Source organism: Ahaetulla prasina, chromosome 2 (genome assembly GCF_028640845.1).
Source record: "Ahaetulla prasina isolate Xishuangbanna chromosome 2, ASM2864084v1, whole genome shotgun sequence".
Taxonomy (NCBI): domain Eukaryota; kingdom Metazoa; phylum Chordata; class Lepidosauria; order Squamata; family Colubridae; genus Ahaetulla; species Ahaetulla prasina.
The window spans coordinates 140,397,162-140,420,972 of record NC_080540.1 but is presented as its reverse complement, the minus strand read 5'-3'; the positions used below and the strand labels follow the sequence as shown (position 1 = coordinate 140,420,972).

Here is a 23,811-nt window from a genome sequence, read left to right as displayed (position 1 = left end):
CACTCCTATGAATACTGTGCTTACCCAAAAATAAGACCGAGTCTTATATTAATTTTTGCTCCAAAAGATGCATTAGGGCTTATTTTCCAGTTAGGTCTTATTTGGGGGGAAATGACGGTACTAAATGCATCCATCTGGCTGGCAATCTTAACTGGGGCTTATTTTGGGGGTAGGGGCTTATGTTACCAGCATCCTGAAAAATCATGCTAGGACTTATTTTCGGGGAAACAGGGTAGCCAATGTGAGAGAACTGAGCAATCTCACCACTTATTGTGGTTTAACTTTGACTGCTGAACTGCATTTGGGGCCAATGGATAAACATATGAAGAATGGGTGCAGGGCTAGTCTAGAGAAAAGAAGGACTAGAGGTGACATGATAGCGGAGTTCCAGTATTGGAGGGGTTGCCACAAAGGAGAGGGGGCTCAGCTTATTTTCCAAAGCACCAGAAGGCAAGATAAGAAACAATGGATGGAAACTAATCAAGGAAAGAAGCAAGCAGGAATTGACAAGAAACTTCCTAACAGAGAGAACAATTAACTAGTGGAACGGTTTGCCTTCAGAAGTTGTGGGTGCTTCATCACTGGAGGTTTTTAAGAAGAGACTGCAGAGCCACTTGTCTGAAATGGTATAGGGCAGTGGTGAAACCCAATTTTTTTTACTATTGGTTCTGTGGGCGTGGCTTGGTGGGCGTGACTTGGTGGGCATAGCAGGGGAAGGGTACTGCAAAATCTCCATTCTTTCCTCACTCCTGGAGGAAGGATATTGCAAAATCTCCATCCCCACCCCACTCTGGGCCGAGCCAGAGGTGGTATTTGCCAGTTCACTGAACTACTCAAAATTTCCGCTACTGGTTCTCCAAAACCTGTCAGCACCTGCTGGATTTTACCCCTGGTATAGGGTCTCCTGCTTGAGCAGGCGGTTGGACTAGAAGACCTTCAAGATCCCTTCCAGCTCTATTCTGATTGATTGATTGATTGAAGTCTGTGAAGTATTCCATGGAACAAGTATGGAGAGATGCTGCTCATAAGAACAAAGCTCTATTTGCTATCTGCAGCAAGATGGATAATTATTCATATACTGTGGAACGAATACAGTAAATTAAGGTACAATTTTCTCAATGTCATTCTTTCCTTATTAGGAAATGTTATTAGGAAATTTCCTTATTAGAAAATTAGGATTAGTGTTACTGGCCTCCATACCCCTTTCCTTCATATCCTTTATGTGAGTAATGTCTGCAAGCATATAGAGAAGTAGCTGCTTGGAAAACTTCCCCTCTTAAAAAAATATTCTTGCTGCTAGGTTATTGCTGCATCTTACTATGAATGTCCCTGTCTAGGTTGAGAGTCTTGGCAATTTTTCCCTTTCTTTTCCTGAATCGAACATTACAGCTTGTAAGAACGAGCAGATGCCCCTCCTTACAGCTCTCTTCCCCCTCTCTTGCTTAAATTCATTTTCTCCATGATAAACAAAGCCATTAGTTTATCAAGCCTATCTCCAGATTTTAATGTGATGAGTCTAAGACATCTGTTGAACATCTTTAATGTTAGTTTAACAAGAACACATTTGGCTGCTTTCCCTTGCATTTTCTCCATTAAAACGAGACATGACAAGGATGCCATAAGATAAACAGGGCAGCTAATGTGTCTGCCTCATGACTTTCCATTGGGGATGGAGGTTGCCTTTTTTAATGGCCATATTCTGGGTCTCATTTATAAATGTATCTCGTGACTTGGAGGATTTCATCTTGGCCTACAATAATCTGATTGCTGCATATGTTGCCAGCTCGTATATTTTTTTCTTTTATTAATTTATCAGGCAAATAGTATTTCTGACTATAATCAGACTGCTCAAACACCCTCACCTCATGTTTGATCTAACAAGATTTCAGCATCAGTTTTAGACCCCCTGTTGATGTTTCTGGATCTGAGAGTATTAAGTCCGTTCATTAACCATCAGGGTTCTTGGAAGAAACACAACAGCTGGGTAGAGCAAGCTAATGAGGAGGAGGTGAGAAAGACACACTTCTGTGCTTGCCAAGAGAGCAAGGATACAGAGCTGGAATCGCTGAGTTTAAAATGTGATATATGAGTAAGTTACCTGTAGTTTTTGTTCTCTTTTGCCCACATTCACTACTTCGTTATTTGTTATTTATTGGCTTTAGAGAATGGGGGTAGAGTTGTCTCACCTACTAATGGTGAAACAAACTGCTTCCATTAATAATATATTATTATATATATAATATATTGTGGTCCACTTATGACCACAATTGAGCCCAAAATTTGTGTTGCTAAGTGAAACATTTATTAAGTGAGATTTCCTCCATTTTATGACCTTTCCCGCCACAGTTGTTACGTGAATCCCTGCAGTTGTTAAGTTAATAACAGTGGTTTTTCAGTGAATCTGGTTTCCCCATTGACCTTGGTTGTCCAGTGACCCCCGGGACACTGCAACCATCATAAATATGAGTCATTTGCCACGCGTATGAATTTTGATATTGGACACAGGACTAATTCAATGGTTGCAAGTGTGAAAAACAGTGATAAGTCACTTTTTTTCAGTGCCGTTGTAACTTTGAACAGCAACTAAATGAACTGTTGTAAGTCGAGGACTACCTGTAGTCATCTTCCAAGTCAAAGTCCCACTCATTGTAGCAGGAATATGAGAATCATCAATTGTCATCATCTGGAACAATAATGTATGGTGGTATATTTAAGTAAAGTAGAACGCTATGGCTTTTTCAGCCAAGCCACCTGAATGGAACCTGTGTGCAAATAATGCTTGCTGGTATCTCAGAGGCAGAATGGATACAATTCCCAAAGCAGGTGCGTAATTAGCAAGGGATGAAAGGCAAGATTCCCAGGTGGAAAAGGAAGTGAGAGCAGGTATAATGAAAATCACCAAAGGTAGCATTGTTTCTGGGCCACTTCTCCTGTCTTTCAGGTGCAAAGGCCTCCATGTTGTCTAGGCTATTACCAATATTGGCTAGCCACCTGGTAAGATTCTACTTCAAAGGAAAGCGAGTGGCATCCAGCCATCCTATGAAATATCTTTTACCTCAGTATTTTTCATAGAATGTGGTTGTTGTTGTTGTTTTGGTTCTTTTACTCACATGCGACTGCTGGGAGGGATTTTGCGCCCATCGCGGAACCACGTGACCTGGGGACGAGGGAAACTGGCAATGCGAGGAGCACGGATGACGGCCGCTTCACCATGGGAGACACTCTGCTGCTTCTCTTTCTCTTCAAAGCTTCCCATGTCTGGTCAAGATGCGTGTCGGGAGAGTGGAGAGAAAAATAGCAGTAAATAAATATGAACCACCAAGATACGATATAGTGAGGTAAGCCACTACCCTAAAGTGTGCGCGCGCTTGTGTACCTCCAATGAGACATGGCATTTGCCAGTTTAAGAGCACTTTAGATTCTACCTGTTCTACCTTTCACATTTTGAGCATGCCAGCATTCATGTACAGACAGTCCTCAATATAGGACCGCAATTTTGAGCCCAAAATTTTGAGCCCAAAATTTATGTTGTAGAGTGAGAAATTGGTTAAGTGAGTTTTGCCCTGTTTTACGACTTTCCTTGCCACGTTTGTTAAGTGAATCATTGCAATTGTTAAATTAGTAAACGCGGTTGTTAAGTGAATCTGGCTTCCCTATTGACGTTGCTTGTCAGAAGGTCGTAAAAGGGCATCACGTGACCCCAGGACACTGCACCCGTGATAAATGGGAGTCAGTTGTCAAGCATCTGAATGTAAATCACGTGCCCAAGGGGATGCTGCAATGGTCATAAGTGTGAAAAATGGTCAAAAGTCACTTTTGTCACTTCAAACGGTCACTTCAGTGAACTGCTGTAAGTCGAGAACCACTTGTATGCATTCTGTCAATCATTTCGAGTTATGAGACTAGGATAGGGCAGGGTGAGAATGTGGAGCTACAAGATAAGGTTAGAACAGGCAACAATTCAGATTGGAGAAGACCTAAATCATGTACCAATTACATTCAGCAATTCTGAAAGCACCTGACCATCACTATCTAGCAGCTTACTCATAATTTGTTTTTGGTTCTCTGCCTGAAACCATGGAAGAGAAGAGCTCACCCAGGCATCCTGATGGGTCACAACTGTATTAAGTTACATCTCACCATTCGTCTCTCTTTGGATCCTCAGTTTTATCATGATTATTCTCAGAGAATCACTAAGGCCACTGTAGAAATTCATTGATGTTATTGGAGTAATCATACCCAACATTTTTAGCCTTTGGAATGGGGAGTACTGGCTTGTTTCTTTTTCATAAAATAGATGTGAAACTCTGTTCAAAAGCTTAATTCAGCTATGTTTGAATTGTTAAAAAAAAAAGAAAGAGAGAAGCTAAGCATTGGGAGGCACCACGATATTTCTCTTAGGGTTGCATGCAGTTTCTGGGCTGCCAATTACCCACCCCATTCCAGGCAAGAATACATCAGAAGGTGCCCTTTGTATATTCTTTTAGGAAAGGGACAAAAGTGGCTAGAAAACCTGAAGTTCCAATTTTTCACAGCTAACAAAACCCAAAGACCCAGGTCATTCCTGCCCTTGGAACCCTGACAGATTGCTCAGCTTTTTCTTTACAAGGCAAGTGGCTTTGCGTAGTATTTTGATGGGGGCAATGGATTGCTAAGTGCCAAAATGTCCATGTCATGTACAAGGTATGAAAGGGTATCCATACAAATGACAGTTTTCTCCTTGCAAAATATACGGGAGTAATATGGCAGGACCATTCTTAGTCTCTGCATGTGTGTTCTTTGAAAGGTGGCAATTTATATATGTGAATGAGCACCCTTCACTGCTGACACAATAAAACATGCCTTCTATAGCTTCTTGGAAGGGAAAAAAAAATTGCATTGCAAGAAGCAGCCAAAAAGCTGCAGTGGGGGAACAAACTTCTTTAAAACGCCGTTATTAAGGTGCCTCTCCAGATTCTTTAGAGCAAAAGCCACACAAATGAATGTTTCACACACTTTACGCTGGCGTTGACCTGTGGTTAACAAACTCTCTTTTACAGACAGACCCAGCAAACAAAGCTTTGTTCTTCTACATTTGGAGCATTCTCCTCTACTGCTGGTAGACATTTGTTGTGAATCGTGCCTCTTGTATGCCCACTCTCGCTCACCCCTACAAATGGCCAAGTAGCTTTCAGACATGGGTACCTACAGCAGGGTTCCTTTCTTCTCCTCACACAATGTAACCAGCAACCTTGTCGCTGGAAGGATGGAGGTCAGGGCCTCCTCATGGCTGCAGCTGTTTGTGGGTAGGAAATTTATAGCACCTTTAATAATAATAGTACTAATGACAAAACGGGGGTGGGGATGGGGGTGGGGGAGACATTTTATTGACTTGATTTAATTGCTGTAATTAAAAACGTGTAAAGAATCTCTTTTTAACGACTTGGCCATTAGCAGCACCACAGCTGCCTGATTAATTTCCTATTAGCTGCCTGATTTGCCATCAACCTTTGGAGAAGGGGGCTGTTTTGGGGAGGGAGAAATGGCAAAATTGGAACAGGAAGGGAGAGCGGGATTTTAAGGCAGGCTCTGTAAGAGCTGGGTTTAGCCCAGACTATGGGTGAAATGTGGAAGTGAAAGCAAGACTCTGTGCCTGGCTGAGGCCCGAGGAACACTAGTTTCTTAAGGCTATTTTAAACGCTTGGAACACTTTCCCTCGGTTGATGGAAACTGATTCATGAATGTAAGGTTAGGAGATGCCCATAGATCTGCTTTTTCCCAATCTTTGACAGCAATTATTTCCTTTTCCCAATTGCGGGAGAGGTGAAAATATCTTTCTCTGTGACAGAAAGGCAAAGAGTCCTGAAAATTGGCACACTAAATCTTGAATCTTTGCAGAACGTTTCCACACTAAAAGCCACAAGATGTCCCTCCCACCCCCTCAACCCCAGCCAACACTTTCCACTGGCTCTCTTTATTTTAATTTTCCTTTGCACTAGAGATCATTGGCTCATAGATCTTCATTTGAAGAACGCTGATGAAGCACCAAGTCCACTTAGGATGATTCCCAATTTGGGACTACATCTAATAAGGAACATCAGGAGGGAAGTTAATGAGATATCTTTGGAGATATCAACTTCAGGGCTTCACACACATTCAACTTCATTATGAAGCTTGAAGCTGTGGCAAAACAGCCCTTAAACAACAAAACCACCCGCACCGGAGAGATAGTAGTCTTTTCTTCAATCAGCTTCTTATAGCTGCAAATAACACAAAGGAGAATAAATGCCACAATAGGGAAGCAGTGCAGCAGCAACTACTGTAACTATGATAGAGGAATACATTGTCAGAAGATGGCAGGCTTCGTTCTTTATCTTCTTTATTTTGAAGTGTATCAATGAATGTTAATTCCCCATACATTAGTTCTGCTTTTTTTTTCTGAACCAGACTCCTCCTGGTAACTTTGAAGTGACTCATATTACTGGAATTGTGACTCAGGATTTTGAATGGCTAACAACATAAACTCAGGTTATAGATAGTCTTTGACTTACGTTTAGTAACTATTGAAAGTTACAAATGGCACTCAAAAAAGTGACTTATGACTGCTTTTCACACTTACGACTGTTGTAGCATTCCCCATGATCATATGATCAAATTCAGGTGCTCAGCAATTATTTCATATTTATGATGGTTGCAGTGTCCAAAGATCCCCTTTGTGGGACCTTCCGAAAAAGCAAAGTGAACTGGGAAGCCAGGTTCACTTAACAACCGTGTTACTAACTCAACGACTGCAGGGATTCACTTAACAACTGTGGTGAGAAAGGTCGTAAAATGGGGCAAAACTCACTTAACCAATGTCTTGCTTAGCAACAGAAATTTTGGGCTCAATTGTGGTAGTAAATGGAGGATTTACCTGTACTAGATTGGGGAAGGCTGTGTTAAGACTTATAAATATTGCTGCCTTCCGAAGCTTTGTCCTCCAAATTACTTCTTATCCCAGAAAAAAATCTCTCCCCCTTACTTCCCAGAGAGTATACTCTGCAGTGGCAAGGCGTAAGATTCCCCAGCTAATTGTCATAGGTGCCAGCGGCTTGATCCAGATTCTGCTGCTGGCTGAAGCTTGGTCATTAATGTTTCAGGCTTCTTGCCTGCATGTTGGAGAGAGTAGATCTGATTTATACCGGCAGCTTATCCCTGCGACAGGCAATGGTGGTGTAATTGTTATAAATGCTGTTTACTTTCCCTGCCTTCCAGAAAGTGTTGTGGAGGAGAATGGCTTGCTTTTGCTAAAAACTATCTGAAGGATTTAACGTTTCAGGAACAGAGAGCTTCTCAAACTGGATTTCCATGAACCTTAATGAAATGTGTTATAACAGCATTTCTCAACTTGATGATGTCTGGATTTCAACTCCTAGAATTCCCCAGCCACCTCGTCAAGTTGCCCAGGTTGAGAAACACGGTGTTATAATACTAACCTTCCCCTTAGCCTGCTGACTGCCTCCCACAGCTATTTCAGCCCTTTTACGCTTACTTAGGCTTCCAGTTTCTAGGTTTTCTGATGACCCTCAAACCCCCAAGAGCTTTCTTCCTTATAAGAATATCTTAAGGGACCAAAAATCAAAACTATTACGTGAAAATAGAAAAAAAAATCAGGTCTCACTTGCCACTGAAAATGTTTACAAATAATGATGTGCAATCTGAAAGAGCTTTAAAAAGAGAAGCAACAAATTGAAAAAAAAAAGACATTTAAATGTAATCTCTCAGGATGGAAGAAGCAGACATTGCTTTTGTGATTTGAGGTTTCTATGATTTGGCACAGCTATCAAAGGTCAGCTTATTGTTGACAGAGGATTAATAAAGTGTGATAAAGCCTGGAAGGTGACTTCTAATATATAGAGCACAGCTACAGAAATTCCTTTCATGATTCCGATATCTAAAAATTTTGCAGTTGGCTGAGCGATGTCCTTTGCAAGTTCCTCTAATCTCGATCTGAAAAAGGTGAAAGAAGCCCTGGTTTGATGATGTTCTTTTCATATAGTTCATAACTCACACTGTTAAGAAAGAGCCTTTCTGTTAATTTCAGTTTCCCTGCTTTTCTCTTCCAGTTTGTTGGTGCGGAATTCTATTTTGCATGGCTCAGTTGAAAAGCTCTTTAGCCCCCAACAATTTCTCACTTAACTTTGCTTATTAAGGATCATCCAAACATTGCTCAACTGTTAATCCTGACTGATTGTTTTATTAGTGACCAAGGATAAATTTTGGTTATTTTTTTTAAAAAAATAAGGTACCAAAGCCATCTTACCTAAAAATTTATCATTGAAATTAGAAAAAATTCCTGACTTTGATGGAGAAGACAATATAGGGGCTGCTTGCAGTCAGAAGGAAATCCAAAGCAACCTCACGATTAAGTTGGCAAAGCAACTTGGGGCAAGTGAATGCATTTCTAAACTGTCCAAAAGTTCATAAAATAAAATAACAACATACACGAATGTAATAATAGAAGGCAACCCCCCCCCCACAAGTAGAGGACACAAAATTGCAACTGAAGCAATCCCTTTATCCTCCATTGTCTTAGGAATGATTCTTTTGTGAAAGTGTTTTCAGATTCACAGAATCAAAGCCCATGTTTGACTAATCTGCTATAATTTCCTTTGGTATTCTGTGACATGCTCTTCCATACAGCTTTGCCCCTTAGTTAATTTTCTACTTTTTGCTTGAAGTACTTCTTCCACTCTGGAGAGGTCCTTCATAACGTGCACTGCACCTTTTAAGCCTTTTAAAATTCTAATCTCATTATCCCATTTTTAACAAGTGGTCCAAACATTAATTCAGGCAACATGACAATCTTGGCCGTCCTTTTTGACTTGTAGCTGTCTTTGTTATAGAAGGATGCCTTGCACATTCCTAAACCATTGGGAGGATGGGGCTCGTCAGCACTTACATGCCACTTGTACTTCGGTCTGTCTTTGCAGCAGGGCTCCCATGCGATTGCGCACAATGCAACGGTAGAAGCCGGCGTGGGTTCGGTCTAGGGATGTGATCATGTACCTTAATAAAAACAGAAGAACAAGGGAGAGAATGAGAGAGAGGGAGGGAAAAAGGGAGATGATGAAATTGAACATTACACTACTACATATGTCAAGAGATACATAGCCAAGCCATAATCTTACACATCTCGATAAGCTACAGCAACTCTCTTTTGTCTCTGTTCTGACAGCATGGCCTACTTTCTCATAAGCTTTTATTATTCGCTTGCCATTTTCACTTATTACACTTTAATTATAAAAAAAAATCATTTAAAATTCTGCTGTTGGAACAAAAAAAAAAATTACAAGGGGGTCAAAGAACACAGTGTGTAAAATCTGTTGCAAACTTGCTTTTTTTTTTTTTTTGGATAATCTGCATTTTTATTTGGGATACGGCAAGCTTCCTTCCTAATTAAAGGAGAGTTCTGAGCTGCAGTAGGATCAACATGTGTAGAAGACCTTCTACTTCCTGATTCCAGGTATGAAACTCTTGAGTAGCTGTTTGAAGGCAGTCTGGGGATGGGTGGATGGATGGATGGGGAGGTGGGAGAAGAAGCAAAAAATTTATCCAGGCAAAGGTATGGGTGGGAAAAGTTTGGATACAGGATTCAAATGATCTTTGATAAGATCACATCATCAACTCTGTATTTTAGATGGGTTTCTTAATTCGGTGTTGCTTGGGTAAGCATAAATCAACAGCTATCTTTACCAACTTGGTTGGTCCATCTTCTCTATCCCTATCTGGGGAGAAAAGAACTAATTTCAACAACGTATACAGTATTTATCACACGCTAAGAGGCTATCTCTGAAAATGTTTCAGACATTTTAATTAAGGTAAAACATGGCCTCTTGGATCTTGGATGGAGCTAAAGGGATGAATCAGTTTACCACTAGACTCCCTGATTGCCAGAACATTTCCAGATCCAATTCAATGAAGGAGCCTGTGTGTGCTTGGATGCTTTGAGCCTCAACCTCATGAACCTGCTGATGTGATACCTTTTGATTTGCTACTAAGGCTTGTAAAGCTGACAGGGAACAGCAAAGGACCTTTCCTGGTGGCCCTTCACAAGGGGAAGACAGGTGGCTATCGTTAACAAGGTTTTGTAATCTGGTTTTTTCCTACTTTTATTTGGCTTTTTAAAACTACTTTGTGTTTTATATACCTTTCTATTTATCTTTTCAAATTAGATTGCTTTAAAAGGTTCACACTTACTTTTGTTGGAAACAGATGTTTAATTTTATGAATAATTTATATGGATACTAAATTGTATGTTTTATATTATAAGCTGTGTTATACAAACTGCAGTTATGTTGCAAGGCATCTAATATATGCCTTGGACAAATATATTTTCTGGGATGAGAAGATTCTGATTCCTGACAAAGAAGCTGATCGTTTTCCTTCAGATTGGATTACCCCATAATATTTACATTGAAGGGGAAGGATAAAGGAAGGGAGGGAGGAATGAATAATCAATGCACATTGTTACAGGTCCATCTAATATAATATCCCTATATCTGTATAAAATTATTCTAGTATTAATTAAGAGTGGGTAAAAGAATCATTCTGAAGCAGCCAAACTTTAGGTGAGAAAATGATCCTTCAAGTAGAATTATATTAAACTGACTAGTATTGTCATACTGCTTTGTTGCATCGCTCTGAAGTAACTTTATACCAATGGACAATTAATTATTTTGGGCAATTTTCATCCACCTCTACCTTTGAATTTTCAAATTCATATACCCTCCCAGGCCAATTGCCTGTTTGATCATTTTTTGCATTCTGTGAAATTGTCATGATGATGGTACCGCTCTCTTTTCAAACATTTCTCACCAAAGTAAGACAAGAGGGAAATGTAAAACAAAAAACAACTTTCCTGCTTTTTTGGAATATCAATGGTAGGAAAGGAATATGTACATTGTTCAAATACTAATGTCACACAAATCATTTTCTAGTAGAAATACTTCTGAACCTCTATTTCCAGCCCCTGAACTTTACATTTAGCAAATTCTGCTATGTATCACAATGAGATATGTAGGGACAGTTTTCTAAGGATTGTCAATAGGATGGACAAGATACCTATACATACATATTACTCATGAGAATCCAGAGTTGGAAAATGTGAAGAATTAAGGATGGAAATGTATGAACCTGCTGATTAACAAGGAAGAGAAACAATGAGGAATAAATTTGGGGCACACTGGGGGGGGGCACCTGGTAAAGAGTCTTGAAACTATATTTCTAGTTTAATCCATCTGAAAAGAAAGATCTAGTCTTGAGCAATAACTCATATTATTTCCTTGCAGCAATGAGAGAAACCAGATGATGGAAACTCAGAGGAAATAAGTCAAAGAATCTACACGGCTTTCAACCCCCACACCCTCAAATTTAATCAAGTGCTGAAAAATGCCAGAGGCTCCTTTGATACAAGTTTGTTTGTTCTTTTCAATACACAATTTAAATTAAAGTTTAATAATGAGAGGTGATTATCTAATGATTGCCTCAAAGTCTAGAGATGCTCCTTCTTCTCCATATACGCAGTGCTGTCGTTTGCTTTCAGAAAGCAGTTTTAAAAAAAACAACACCAGCTCAAACTGTGAATAAGGAGGGCAAATCCAACAGAGCCAGGCAGGCTGTCTGTCTTGCTGATATTAGCATGGAGGCTGCCCACGTGGCGACTGCACATTTGGAAGCTTTGAAGTTCAGAAAATAGTAGGAATCTTGCTTCAAGGTACCAAGGTGACAGCTAGTGGTTTGGGTTGCTATGGACAAGAATATGCAAGAGGCACTAACAGCTGTTACCTCTCTCCAGAAGCGCCGTTATTTGAAATGTCAGAAATAGCCTGTTAGACCAAGATAATGCTGTTTAAAGTAATGGGCACATATGCTCTTTGCTCACACCATTGTTATTCTTTCTGTTGGGATATAATCACAACTATTCTTTGTCAAAGACTGGGTTGCCATGGATCATCTATACAAGTTCATCATCTCATTAGTATCAAGTTCAGTTACAGACACAAACAGAATGCAAGGATCCTACATTTCCTTTTTCATTAGCAAGAGAATGGAATATCTTTTCCTGAAGTGATATAAAGGAGAAATTAATATAGGGAATAAATAACACAAAGAGTAAAGCATCGTGGGCAGTATGTTGGTTCCCATGATTGAGTGCAATCCGAAATCTGCTCTAAGTAAGGAAATTTATTTCTCATCAAGGGATGAGTGGCAGTGGTGGGTTGCTACCGGTTCGCCCCGGATTGGGCGAACTAGCAGTGGCGGCGGTGGGAGGCTCTGCCCACCCACCCACCCGCCTGGATGTCTCTGGGCATGTGCAGAAGTTTCTACGCATGCGCAGAAGTGTCACACATGTGTGTGAAGGCATGCGCGCCCACCAGAGAACCAGTAGCGGCCAAAATTGAAACCCACTACCAGTGAGTGGGTGGGCAGGTAGTCTATAGCAGGAGTCTCAAACTTGCAACTTTTAAGACCTGTGGACTTCAATTCCCAGAATACCTTAACCAGCATAGCTTTGGGGAGCCAGCATAGAGTTCTGGGAGTTGGTCCACAAGTCTTAAAGTTGCCAAGTTTGGAAACCTCTGGTTTATAGCTAAGATCTTTCTATCCTGACATGGAATCCTTTACTTTAACATTCTAATATTACGCTATACCTGGCTGTAGAATTTTGAATCCGAATTTAAATAATTTCTCTGTTATTTCATTCCAAAATATGTGTTTAACCAAATTTAACTTACAAATTCCTTTACATTTATGTTATGCCTTTCATTCCAAGGTGGTGCTTGTTTTGTTTTGTTTTTTGTGCTCACAGTTTCCTTTGTAAGGTTTTAGAAAGTGGTTCGCCATTACCTTTTTTCTAGGGCTTAGAATTAGCAGCTGGCCCATCAAGCTGGCTACATGCCTGAGGAGGATTAGAACTCCCAGCCTCCTGGTTTCTATCCTGGTATCTTCAAAGCACCATACGAAACTGTCTCCCCCCCAAAAAAAACATGCTCTGTTCTTTTTTCTTTTCTTTTATGTATTGGAACTAATAGCTACATTTTAAAAAAGTTTTTGTCCTCAGACTGTACTATTTATTGTTCTTCCTTCATGAAAGTAAATAGTAACTTCTTGGTTTCTAAAAATATCCATAATTTATTTTTATCTCCAAATCAGTAAATAGCAGTAAATCACTAAATATCATTTTTTTTTAAAAAAAATGACAGGTTCTGCTGATACATGTTTGTCATAATTCACAAATGTGCTTCTAATCCTGCGCTACAATTTTATTTCTATATCTTAGATCATTTCTATGCCACCCCTATCACATAACTCTAGGCTGCTTTCTACACATAAAAACAGTTTTAAAAATTGCAGTAAGATAATACAACAAGAAAAATGGAATGGATGTACCGTACCCTAATAATTTAAAATGCAAAAGTCCAATGAAAAAAAGACTCTTCAATTTTATTTATTTACTTGATTGATGAAAAGGATTATCTTTACCTTGGGGGCTGGTGCAGAACAGAACTGGCATATTTTCTGACCCCCACTCCCCTTCCTCCCTTTAGCTCTACAGAGGTGGAGAACAGACAGCATACTTTGCTGACTCAAATTTGTAGGGTAGCCAGATTCTATTTGAAGCAGACAGTCTCCAAGGTAACTAGGATCCAAGCCACAAAGGGTTTTGTAGGTTATAATCAGCTTTTTTAATTGTATGAGGAACTTATATTGAACCACTATTCAGCCATTGAAGAACTATCGCTCCCTACTCAGTGGGTTTTTGCTGGGGTGGCCACAGCCCTCCGCATTATAAACCACTTGAAATTTCTCAATATTTTTTTTAGAGCCAGCTCCAAGTAGAAGGCACAGGAGTAGTCCTGGCATAACATGATGAAAGAGTGAATGACGATAGGCTGCAGATCAAGTTCCAAGAATAATGCCCCAGTTGAAGCTGGGCAAAAGTTCTCACAATCATAGGTTGTTGCTGCTGCTGCAGGAACTGATTCCAAGCATTCTTTTTGATACCAAGACTTTGTCCTTCTAGAACAGTGCATTCTGGAACACTGCAATCCCATCTGGAGGAAATATGCAATTTCCAAGGAACCAGACAATTTCTGAACAAACAACCACTCCATCTTACAGGATTCAACTTTATCATATTTCAAATGATCCAGCCCCTGCCAGCCTCCAGACACTTGGATTTCCTGTTAAGCCAGTATAGGGATAGAAAACTGAAGATCATCATTATATTTCTGACATCCCACATCCTAGCCAATGCAGCATGTAAGTAATTCACAATAAATGCTGTAGAATTGCTTGCCAGATCATTTTATTAACTCCTCTACTGCTTGCTGGAAATCAACCAGATCCCTAAGTTGCATGAAGTGAATCATCCTAACTGATCTTTCCTCCTTGCAGATATTGGAAGTGTCAATTCACCTCCGAGTGACCAGAAAATGACCAGATCATGACAAAGGGGTGGAAAAAAAAGCATCCTTTAATTTCAGATCATAAACCAACTGTGGAAGGGTAAAAATCATTGTATGAATTGAGCCAGCTATGTTCTGGCACAAACCCATGTTTGCCATGGTGGCCATGAACTCCTGGGCTGCTGTACCCAATCCATTTCCCAGGAATAGAAGTTGAAATGCCTAGCCACAAAGGGCTGAATGAATCAACCACCATCTCAGGACTGAAATCAAGGGACCAAGGAGAAGATACTTGTAATACCCCAACACTGTAAGAAGAGAGCCTATTAGTTTATGGTGCAAAAAAAATCAAAAAATCAGGAATCTTGTAGTGCCTTTTATGATGAACAAATGTCAGTAAAAGACATAAAGTTTCATGAGATGCAGTAAAAGTTTATACCCATTTAATAAAATGTGTTAGTTGGAAAAAAATGCTTCTAGTCTCCTGATCAATTGCCCAGCAGTACCCCTAATTCTTTAGAGCACAACTTCAGTCACAAGTATTTTCTCCAAGAGCTACCTCAGAGTCATACCATATTGTCAGAATTTCAAAGAAGGAATCATCACCTTCCCTGGGGTTGCTGAAGCACCAAAAGTGGAGAATAGATTTCTTAGAAAATGTCACCCTGTCTTTACTTATCTTAGTCTTGGCAATTTATGTTACGTGCACATGGTCATCTGTTACTAGCTATTGATAAGCCAAGATCTTGGTTGAAGCAGCTCGGCTAGAAGCAGGGAGGGAAACTAAATTTGCCCATCATTGTAGAATCCTGCCAGTTCTCCAGTTCCTCCAATTTTCCTCCAACCCCATCCCCCAACCAGATCTTCACAAAAACCAATCCCCTATTCCTTCTCCACTTCCCCTCCCAAATCCAGCATCACTTTACAAGTTGAATTGGTTGTCTGAATGTAGGTTATTCCAACTAGGCTTGGTTCATACGCTCCTACCAAGCAGCATCCTTGGAGTTGTCCTATTACCAGGATTCAGAACAAGACCAACACTTAAGTATATTTTCATTGCAAAAGGAAGAGGATTCTCTCAAGTTCTCCCTCATATTTCCAGAGCTCCAGAACTGACTTCCCACACTCTCATTTCAGGAAGGAGGGAACCTTCAAGCCCACTTGCAACTCCCTTTCCCCAACCTAAGGGTAAAAACATGGCCTTTCCACAACTGAAGTCTTAGCACTACTGTACATGATAGATCTGCAGCAACAGCAGTGTACTGAAACAAAATAAATTCTGTTTGGTATAGTGGAGCTTGTTTTCAAGAACAATGCAATAGATTACTTTGTTAGTCTTGAAGCCTTTATTCAATATACTGTCAATGCTTCAGTCAATGGTTCCCTTTATTATTGCAGTTTCAGGACCTAGTTTATCACATAAAACCTGGGGGAGGGGGATTCAGGGTAAGAGGGGGTCAGGAGGCAATATTTTTCAAACTTTTCCCCATCCCTTTGGAAATAGTCCTCTCCTGGAGAACGAGATAGCACCTTCTTTTGTGTTATTTACAGAGGGCAGATCAAACAGATGAAGCGTTCTAATTTATAGGATGTTGCTGGGATAGAGAATGCTGTGTGTTTGTGTGTGTCCATGAATCAATGGTTTGCCCCCTTAATGGCTGCATGTGGTTTCCCCCGCCCCCATCGATTATATAAGAAGATGTAAACCACTGGGAGTCCTTGGGGAGGTGGCAATAAATAAATAAATAATAAATCTTAACCCAACTTCTGTTCTTATCCCAGGCTAGCTTTAGCTTTTATTTTTTACCAGTGTTGGAGGAAGCAATAATTTCTTATAGTGGTGCTTCAGTTTCTTACATGCTTCAAGTAAAAAGCTCCAGCAATACTTAATCTTTCCTGCCAAAACCATGTTGCCACTCTGAACATGGGCGGAGGAAATATGGATCTGGAAGGTCCCCTGTTGTAATGTATTTGAATATTTGGAGGGAAATTTGGGCGGGAAAATACACGTTTCTGATTGGCTGGTGCCTCAGCCAAAATACTGTATAAAGAGAGAGGTTTGCCTAGTGTTTTTTCTGGGTTCTCACAATAAACCAAAGAGCTGTTGTCATTCACGTGGTCTCCTGTCTCATCATTACCCAGACTTAACACCTGTCCTGTCCTTGGCTCTCTTCTCCTGTAACTGAGAATCCCATGTTAATGGAAGAGACCACTAATCTGCAAATAGCATGTTGCAGTCTCTTAAGATAGCGTCTCCCAATCTTTCCAGGTTGGTGGCCTGGCGCAAGATGGGGAGGGGGAGGAAGAGGAGATGGTTTTGTGTGACGGGTGGGCACATGCCCAAAGCTTTATTTGTGTGAGTGGGGCTGCAAGTGTGCGTGCTGGCCAGAGGTGAGTTTCAGCAGGTTCTGACCAGTTCTGAAGAACCTGTGGTGGAAATTTTGAGTAGTTCAGCGAACTGGTAGTAAAAATTCTGACTGGCCCCGCCCCCATCTATTCTCTGCCTTCCAAGTCCCAGCTCATCGGGACGAAATGGGGATTTTACAGTAACCTTCCCCTGCCATGCCCATCAAGCCACGCCCACAGAACAGGTAGTAAAAAATGTTGAAACCCACCACTGGTGCCGGCCCACCCCACTCACGCAGCCCAGTTGCAAATAGCCCGGTAGTGGATTGCAGGCTGGGGTGAAATGTAAAATTTGTTACTATCGGTTCTGTGGGCGTGGTTTGGTGGGAGGGGTAATGTGACTGGGTGGGCATGACCAACTTTTTTTTTTTTACTTTTAAAAGCATTTTTTCTACAACCTCTTCAGCTGAAGAGGTTGTAGAAAAAATGCTTTTAAAAGGCTCCTCTGACAATCCCAGCTGAGTTGCCTGATTGCCAGAGGCTTTTTTTTCTTGTAAAGGCAAAAAAAAAAATGCTTTTAAAAGAAAAGAAAAGCCTCTGATGATCAGGCAACTCAGCTGGGATTGTCAGAGGAGCCTTTTAAAAACATTTTTTTTACAACCTCTTTGGCCGAAGAGGTTGTAAAAAAAATGCTTTTAAAAGCCTCTAACAATCCCTACTGAGCTGTGTGATCATCAGAGGCTTTTTTTTACTTTTAAAAGCATTTTTTTGGCTGAAGAAAAAATGCTTTTAAAAGTAAAAACAAAACACCTCTGATGATCGTGCGGCTCAGTTGGGCATGGGGTGGGGCAGGGATTTTTGCTACCGATTCTCCAAACCACTTTCCGCCATCGCTACCGGATCAGGCGATCCAGTCTGAACGGGGAGCATTTCAGCCCTGGTTGCAGGCCCACAGGTTGTGGCCCACTGTCTTAAGGACAAAGCAGACAGGAAAATCAAAGATGGGGACAGGAGACACTGAAGCAGAAGGGATTCCATTGCCACCATAATTCCCTCACCGTTTTAGGGTGTGATATATGAATTGGGAATCAAGCCGGTTCTAATTCATCACACTGGCCAAATGTATTATCTACCACAAAGATCAGCCTGTAGATTGGAACGCAGGATGACCTCTACACCCAATCATCATTCTGACGCCAGAAATTGTTTGCACAAGTTGATACTGGTCTCCCATTCATGGTATAAAAGACAATGGGCGCTTTTGAGAAAGGCATACCAGATACTAGCAACATGTGGCCCTTTACATTAGAGGAATGGAATTTGTCTGCAATTAGTAGCCATTGGCAGAAGCATAATTCTGGGCACCTTTGACAATATAACAAGCAGATTTTTAAAGCTTGTCAGTGTTGCCTAGAAGTGAATTTAATGGCTCCTAATAAAGCAAACCGAAGTTCTGAAATATTTCCCACCTCCAGTACTGTTCTTTCTTAAGCAAAGAGGAGGGGGAAGCAAAAGAGAAAATAAGTAAATCATTAAAAAACAACAACAACCAGCTTGGTTGTCAATATTCCAACTGAGAGACAAGAGGAGAAAAGAAAAGAAAAAAATGCAATGAAATTATTCACTTTCCTGTGCGAATAAGGCACGTATTGTGCATTAAGATTCTTTAGGAATGCCATGGTATCCTGAGGTTATGGATGTTCTTTAAAATACAAGATAAATTATACTTAACTATATAGAGCAAAAGAACACAAGGCTTCAATGTTGGATTCCATGCTTGTTGAATTAGTTTAGTGTTACTGATCTGCATAAAAGCCTTTATCTTGCTCCTCCCCCAAAGCCTCAGTGAATACTCTGCCCTTAAAACATTTTGTAAAGTGACACACATGTATAAATAATTTGTAAAACTATCCTTCATTTCACTAAATATTTAGAAACAGCTCCAAAACAGCACAAAGCCCCAAAGAGGAAGGAAATGGGAAGATTGTTAATGAAGGGCCGCGGTGTGGCTCAGGCTGTAAGAAGCCTGTTATTAAAACACAGCTGCCTGCAATTACTGCAGGTTCTACTCCCACCAGGCCCAAGGTTGACTCAGCCTTCCATCCTTTATAAGGTAGGTAAAATGAGGACCCAGATTGTTGGGGGGGCAATAAGTTGACTTTGTAAATATACAAATAGAATGAGACTATTGCCTTACACACTGTAAGCCGCCCTGAGTCTTCGGAGAAGGGCGGGATATAAATAATTTTTTTAAAAAAAAGAAAAATTCAGTGCTTTTCTACTAAAATAAGAGTCAGATGTAGTAAGCCACCAAAAAACTCTGAATGCCTCAAAACCAGGCTGATGTCTTTCATTTTTTTCTTTTTAATGAATCACTGCTCTCTTTGTGGAATGAAACAACTGGTTTTTTGTTTTTTGTTTCTTTTAAAAAAATGCTGCTTTCCTCCTCTTACTGCAAGTTTAGGTGGTCAGTGCTAAGATGTAATTTTGCAAGATGTAATTTTAACTTCAATAAGCACTTAAAACATATCTTTACTCCATTGGCTCCTTTGTCCTTGGGTGACTGCTGATTATTCAAACCAAATTTCCACAACATGATTACTTCCCTAATTCACCAATATAATCTGGAATTTGTATTGTAGGCCTTTAGTTAAGAGGGCACAAAAGATGAGTAACCATATAAATCTCATAAACATTTCCCTGTCTTGAATGGTACCCATTCTCATAATGTTCTTTTCCCAGTGTATGAAAACACTGGCATGTCTTTTGAAATCTGCTCCTAAATTCAATTCCAGAGGCAGGAACTACTGGGGAACAAATTAACATGTCGAGGGTGAGAGTCTAGAAATAAACCAGGTAGTAGGAGCAAATAAGCCAGGTGGGAGTCTGAGAAATTCGGTCTGTACTCCAGAAGACAGGGAAGCAGTGAACACAAGACAGAGCTTCCTATTTTTGGTAAGTAATCAAATCAATGATGGATCCAGAGTTCTCATTAGGAGATGCCTGTGTGAACTTGTATTCATCTCAAAAGATATCCTTAAATTTTCTATGCTACCAGCAGATAGAATGAGGTCTAAATCAGTGGTGGGTTTCAAATTTTTTTTTGCTACCGATTCTATGGGTGTGGCTTGGTGGGCGTAGCAAGGGAAGGATACTGTAAAATCTCCATTTCCACTGTAAAAACTCTACGATACTGTAAAATCTGCATTCCCCCCCCCCCAATCAAGAGGAAGGTTACTGCAAAATCCCCATTTCCTCCTGATCAGTTGGGACTTGGGAAGCAGAGAATAGATGGGGGCGGAATTTGTACTACAGGTTCTCCAGAACTAGTCAGAACCTGCTAAAACCCACCTCTGGTCTAAAGGTTCAGGAAGATAAGCTGGCAGGAAATAGGAGATGGAATTTTAAAGACAAAGGCACAAAGGAGGGAAAATTACCTATTGAAAGCAAAGCAAAGTTGGTGGGGAACCTCTCCCTTCCTTTCTGCATAACTGTTATTCTGCACTCCATTAGCAATGAGTCCTTGAGTGTCAGTGCTGATATTTAAAATGATTCTCACTTGCTTTAAATAAGATGTTTCAATTCCACCAAGCTGTCAGGAGCTCAGGCAAACACCAGGAATAATGGGCAGAGTCTCCTTGCATTGTCCTAGTTAATAAATCAGCAAAAACACAAATGCAGACAACAGATAGAAAAATTACAGACAGCCTTACCCCTTCTACTATGGCAAGATAGAGACCCTTAAGACAAAGTAGGTACATAAACGGATATGTGTGTAAAACTTAAGCTTTAGTATCTGACAAGGGCACAATATATACTGAACATCCCACCTAAATATTCTCCTAAGTATATTAAAAATAACGGCAAATTTTGCTCATCTTCTCTTTCCTATCCCAAATGTATCTTGGATGCCTGATTGCCATTTCTCTCCTTTTTTAAAAAACCAAACAAAAACAAACTATTAATATTCTGTATGAGATTTCATAAAGCAGCTGGAGTGGGTTGGGAAAGAGAAGCACAAGGTTCTTTCTTCACATCTAATTTTTACAGCCATCACAAGAAGGCAGAGATTGGTTTAGAGCAGGAGTCTCCAACCTTGGCAACTTTAAGACTTGTGGACTTCAACGCCCAGAATTCCTCAGCCAGCTTTGCACATAAATCTTGATACATTATGTTGGTTCAATAGAATAATGTTTATACAATATTAATTGGAGATTATTAGGGTTTTATTATTTAGAAAACTTAAGAGTGTTCAGAATAGCGAAGAGCAAAAAAGTGTTTCTACCAATACTAATTACATTTTACAATATCAATGTTACAAGCATAAAATTATTTGACCTTTTCATCCATAGTTATAGCTGTGCTCGTAAGTCTAACAAACCACTTGAGGAGCATTTTATAAGTAAACATGAGGGATCAGAGAAAATACATTTTTAAAAATTTATAATGTGATTCAGATTAAAGTATTAGACATCACAAAAATAGCACGATCATTAAACAAACCATAGCAAATAAAGGAAATAATAAATAACCTGGCTATTCTTGTGGCCAAAGTAGAGGAAGGATTGAAATCCAGAGGGGGAATTCAGCTTCCTTTCCAGGCAATTTATACATGGGAGACAAATAGCTGAAGGCTATCTGAAGGCTATGTACTCCTCGCCTTATAACCATTCATTTAGTGACAGGTCAAAGTTACATCAGCACTGAAAGAAAGTGACTTATGACTTTTTCACACTTACAACTGTAGCAATATCCCCATGGTCATGTGATCAAACTTAGGATGCTTAGTAACTGACTCATATTTATGACAGTTGCAGAGTCCCAGGATCATGTGATCGCCTTTTGTGACCTTCCAATAAAAAAAGTCAACGGGGAAGCCAGATTTACTTTACAACTGTGTTACTAACTGAACAACTGCAGGGATTCACTAAACAATTGTGGCAAGAAAGTTTGTAAAATGGAGCAAAACTCACTTAACAACTGCCTCACTTAGCAACAGACATTTTGGGCTCAACTGTGGTCGTTAGTCAAGGGCTACCTGCATGTAGAATGGTCCTTAGTTGAGGAAACAGAAGTTTCTAGAAGTATGAAAGAAATTGGCTGTGTAATGTTGGAATCCTTGATTTTAAGGGAATAGCATAGCCAAACACATTATTTTGGACCCCAGGAAAGCAGATGTTGATTAATACAGAGCAAAGATAAGTAGGATTTCACGGCAGGAGAAGAATTTGGAAAAAGGGTTGGTACTCCTAAAGAAGGTGATCAACAATTAACAAACAATTCCAATGAGACGGGGGGTGGGTGGGTAAAAGACAACAAAAGAAGCCAATGTGACACACAAAAAGCTTAAATGAAGATTATTAAAATAGAAAAGGGCATATAATTGACACCCCCCCAAAAGGAGTCCATAAAGGAAGAGAACAGATGACAGCCTGACTTGTTAGGACAGAGGAAACTTAGAATGAACTGAGCTAGGTGAAGAATGCTAAAAAGGGCTTCTTTACACATGCTGAAACTAAAAGAAAAAAAAATACCTGCACAGTTGTTCAGCGAAGAAGACAACATGTTAACTAGTAACAAGGAAAGGAGGGCCTCTCAGCTTCTATTTTGGTTCAGCCTCAATAAAAGATAGGTATTCCACAAGAAAGTTGTGAAGGGCTGCCTGGAGCTGATAGAAACAGGCAGGTGAGGGGATGCATCTTTACCAGGACTTAAGATGTCTTGCAAAGGGTGGGAAGCAATGACGCATTGAGCATTGTGCCATCATAACGCAAGCTATTGTGATGACTCTTCCGGACGCTCCCCCAGATATCTCTCCATATGTCAGTTCAGAGGAGAATAAGTCAGTTCCAGGCACGTCAGGAGGGGAGTTGGTGAATGGCTCCAAGCAGGCATCTGAGAATGATTTGGCTGAAGCACAGCCACAGCAGGACAGCCCTGAGGTTTCAGGTGGGGAAAGTACAGACTTGCAGCCAGTCAGCAATAAGGAAGAGGAACTGCCTTCTGCACCTAATCCAAGAACACATAGGGCAGAGAAAAGGCAGGAGCAATGAAGGTCAGCTCGATTACTCATGAGGAGGCAGCCTTGCCCCTCTTGATGGGCTGCACCAGAAGCTGGCTAATTAGCACAAAAGACAGATGGAAAACAATGTATTTATTTTCTGGCTGTGTGTTCTTGCCTTGAACTTCGGATCGTGTCTCCTCAGCTGTGGCCTTTCCCTGCCTTGTGGCCATCCCTTTGCTCTGTGGATTTGCCTCTGCCTTGCCTTGCCTTTGCCTGTGGATTTGCCTTTGCCTTTTCTTGTGTGCTTTTGTCTAGTGGACTAGTCTCACCTTTGTGTTGAGGACTAGTGTTGGCTTCATTTGCCTAGCCTGTGGAACTAATTGGGGGCTGAAAGAATGCTGGCACAAGGAATTGCTGGGGAATACCAATTCAGAAAGCCTTAAAAGAGACTCCTTACACCCATGGTGTGTGTGTGTGTGTGATAATGTGGGATGTGAATCAGGGGTGAAATGCTACCAGTTCGGACCGGTTCGGCCAAACTGGTACCGATGGTGGCGGGTGGTTCAGAGAACTGGTAGCGATGGCAGTGTAAGGCTTTCCCACTCTCCTGGTCATCGTTACTTCCTGGTTTTAACCAGGAATTACCTTGTTTTTTACCCTCTGCGCATGCGCAGAAGTTCCGCGCGCACATGTGAGCACACATGCGTGCACAATTCCAAATCGGTAGGGAAGGTAAGTAGATTTCACCCCTGATGTGAATATATACATGCAATGACAGAGTTTGAACAGCAATGCTAGTTTTATCATTCGGCTGCTCCAGTATCTCATGCAGGATGCTGAAAGAATTGATGGTCATTGTGAACTGTTAGGTACTATTTTTGAAGAATCTAGGAAACAGATGAAATGTCAGATGATTGGAAGACAGCAAATGGGATTCTTTTTCTTCAAAAGGAGAAAAGTAATTCTAGCCAACTACGAATCAGTCCATCTGATTTTGATAGTGGGAAGATTGATTTATAAGTGCCCTGAAAA

General features: G+C 40.5%; 1 protein-coding gene across 6 annotated transcripts in view; it reads right to left on the bottom strand.

Annotated features, from left to right (window-relative positions):
• SDK2 (sidekick cell adhesion molecule 2) overlaps positions 1-23,811 on the bottom strand; it is a 455,605-nt gene that overhangs the window by 110,768 nt on the left and 321,026 nt on the right. For 4 of the 6 annotated variants that reach the window (XM_058169595.1, XM_058169596.1, XM_058169597.1 and 1 more), the window contains 2 exons: positions 8,921-9,027; positions 3,111-3,258 (listed from right to left, as the gene is read on the bottom strand). In XM_058169595.1, coding sequence (XP_058025578.1) covers positions 3,111-3,258; positions 8,921-9,027 — 255 coding nt within the window. Of the gene's footprint in view, positions 1-3,110; positions 3,259-8,920; positions 9,028-22,309; positions 22,446-22,480; positions 22,642-23,811 lie in introns of those variants that run through there. The other 2 variants (XM_058169599.1, XM_058169600.1) reach the window with 2 other exon arrangements.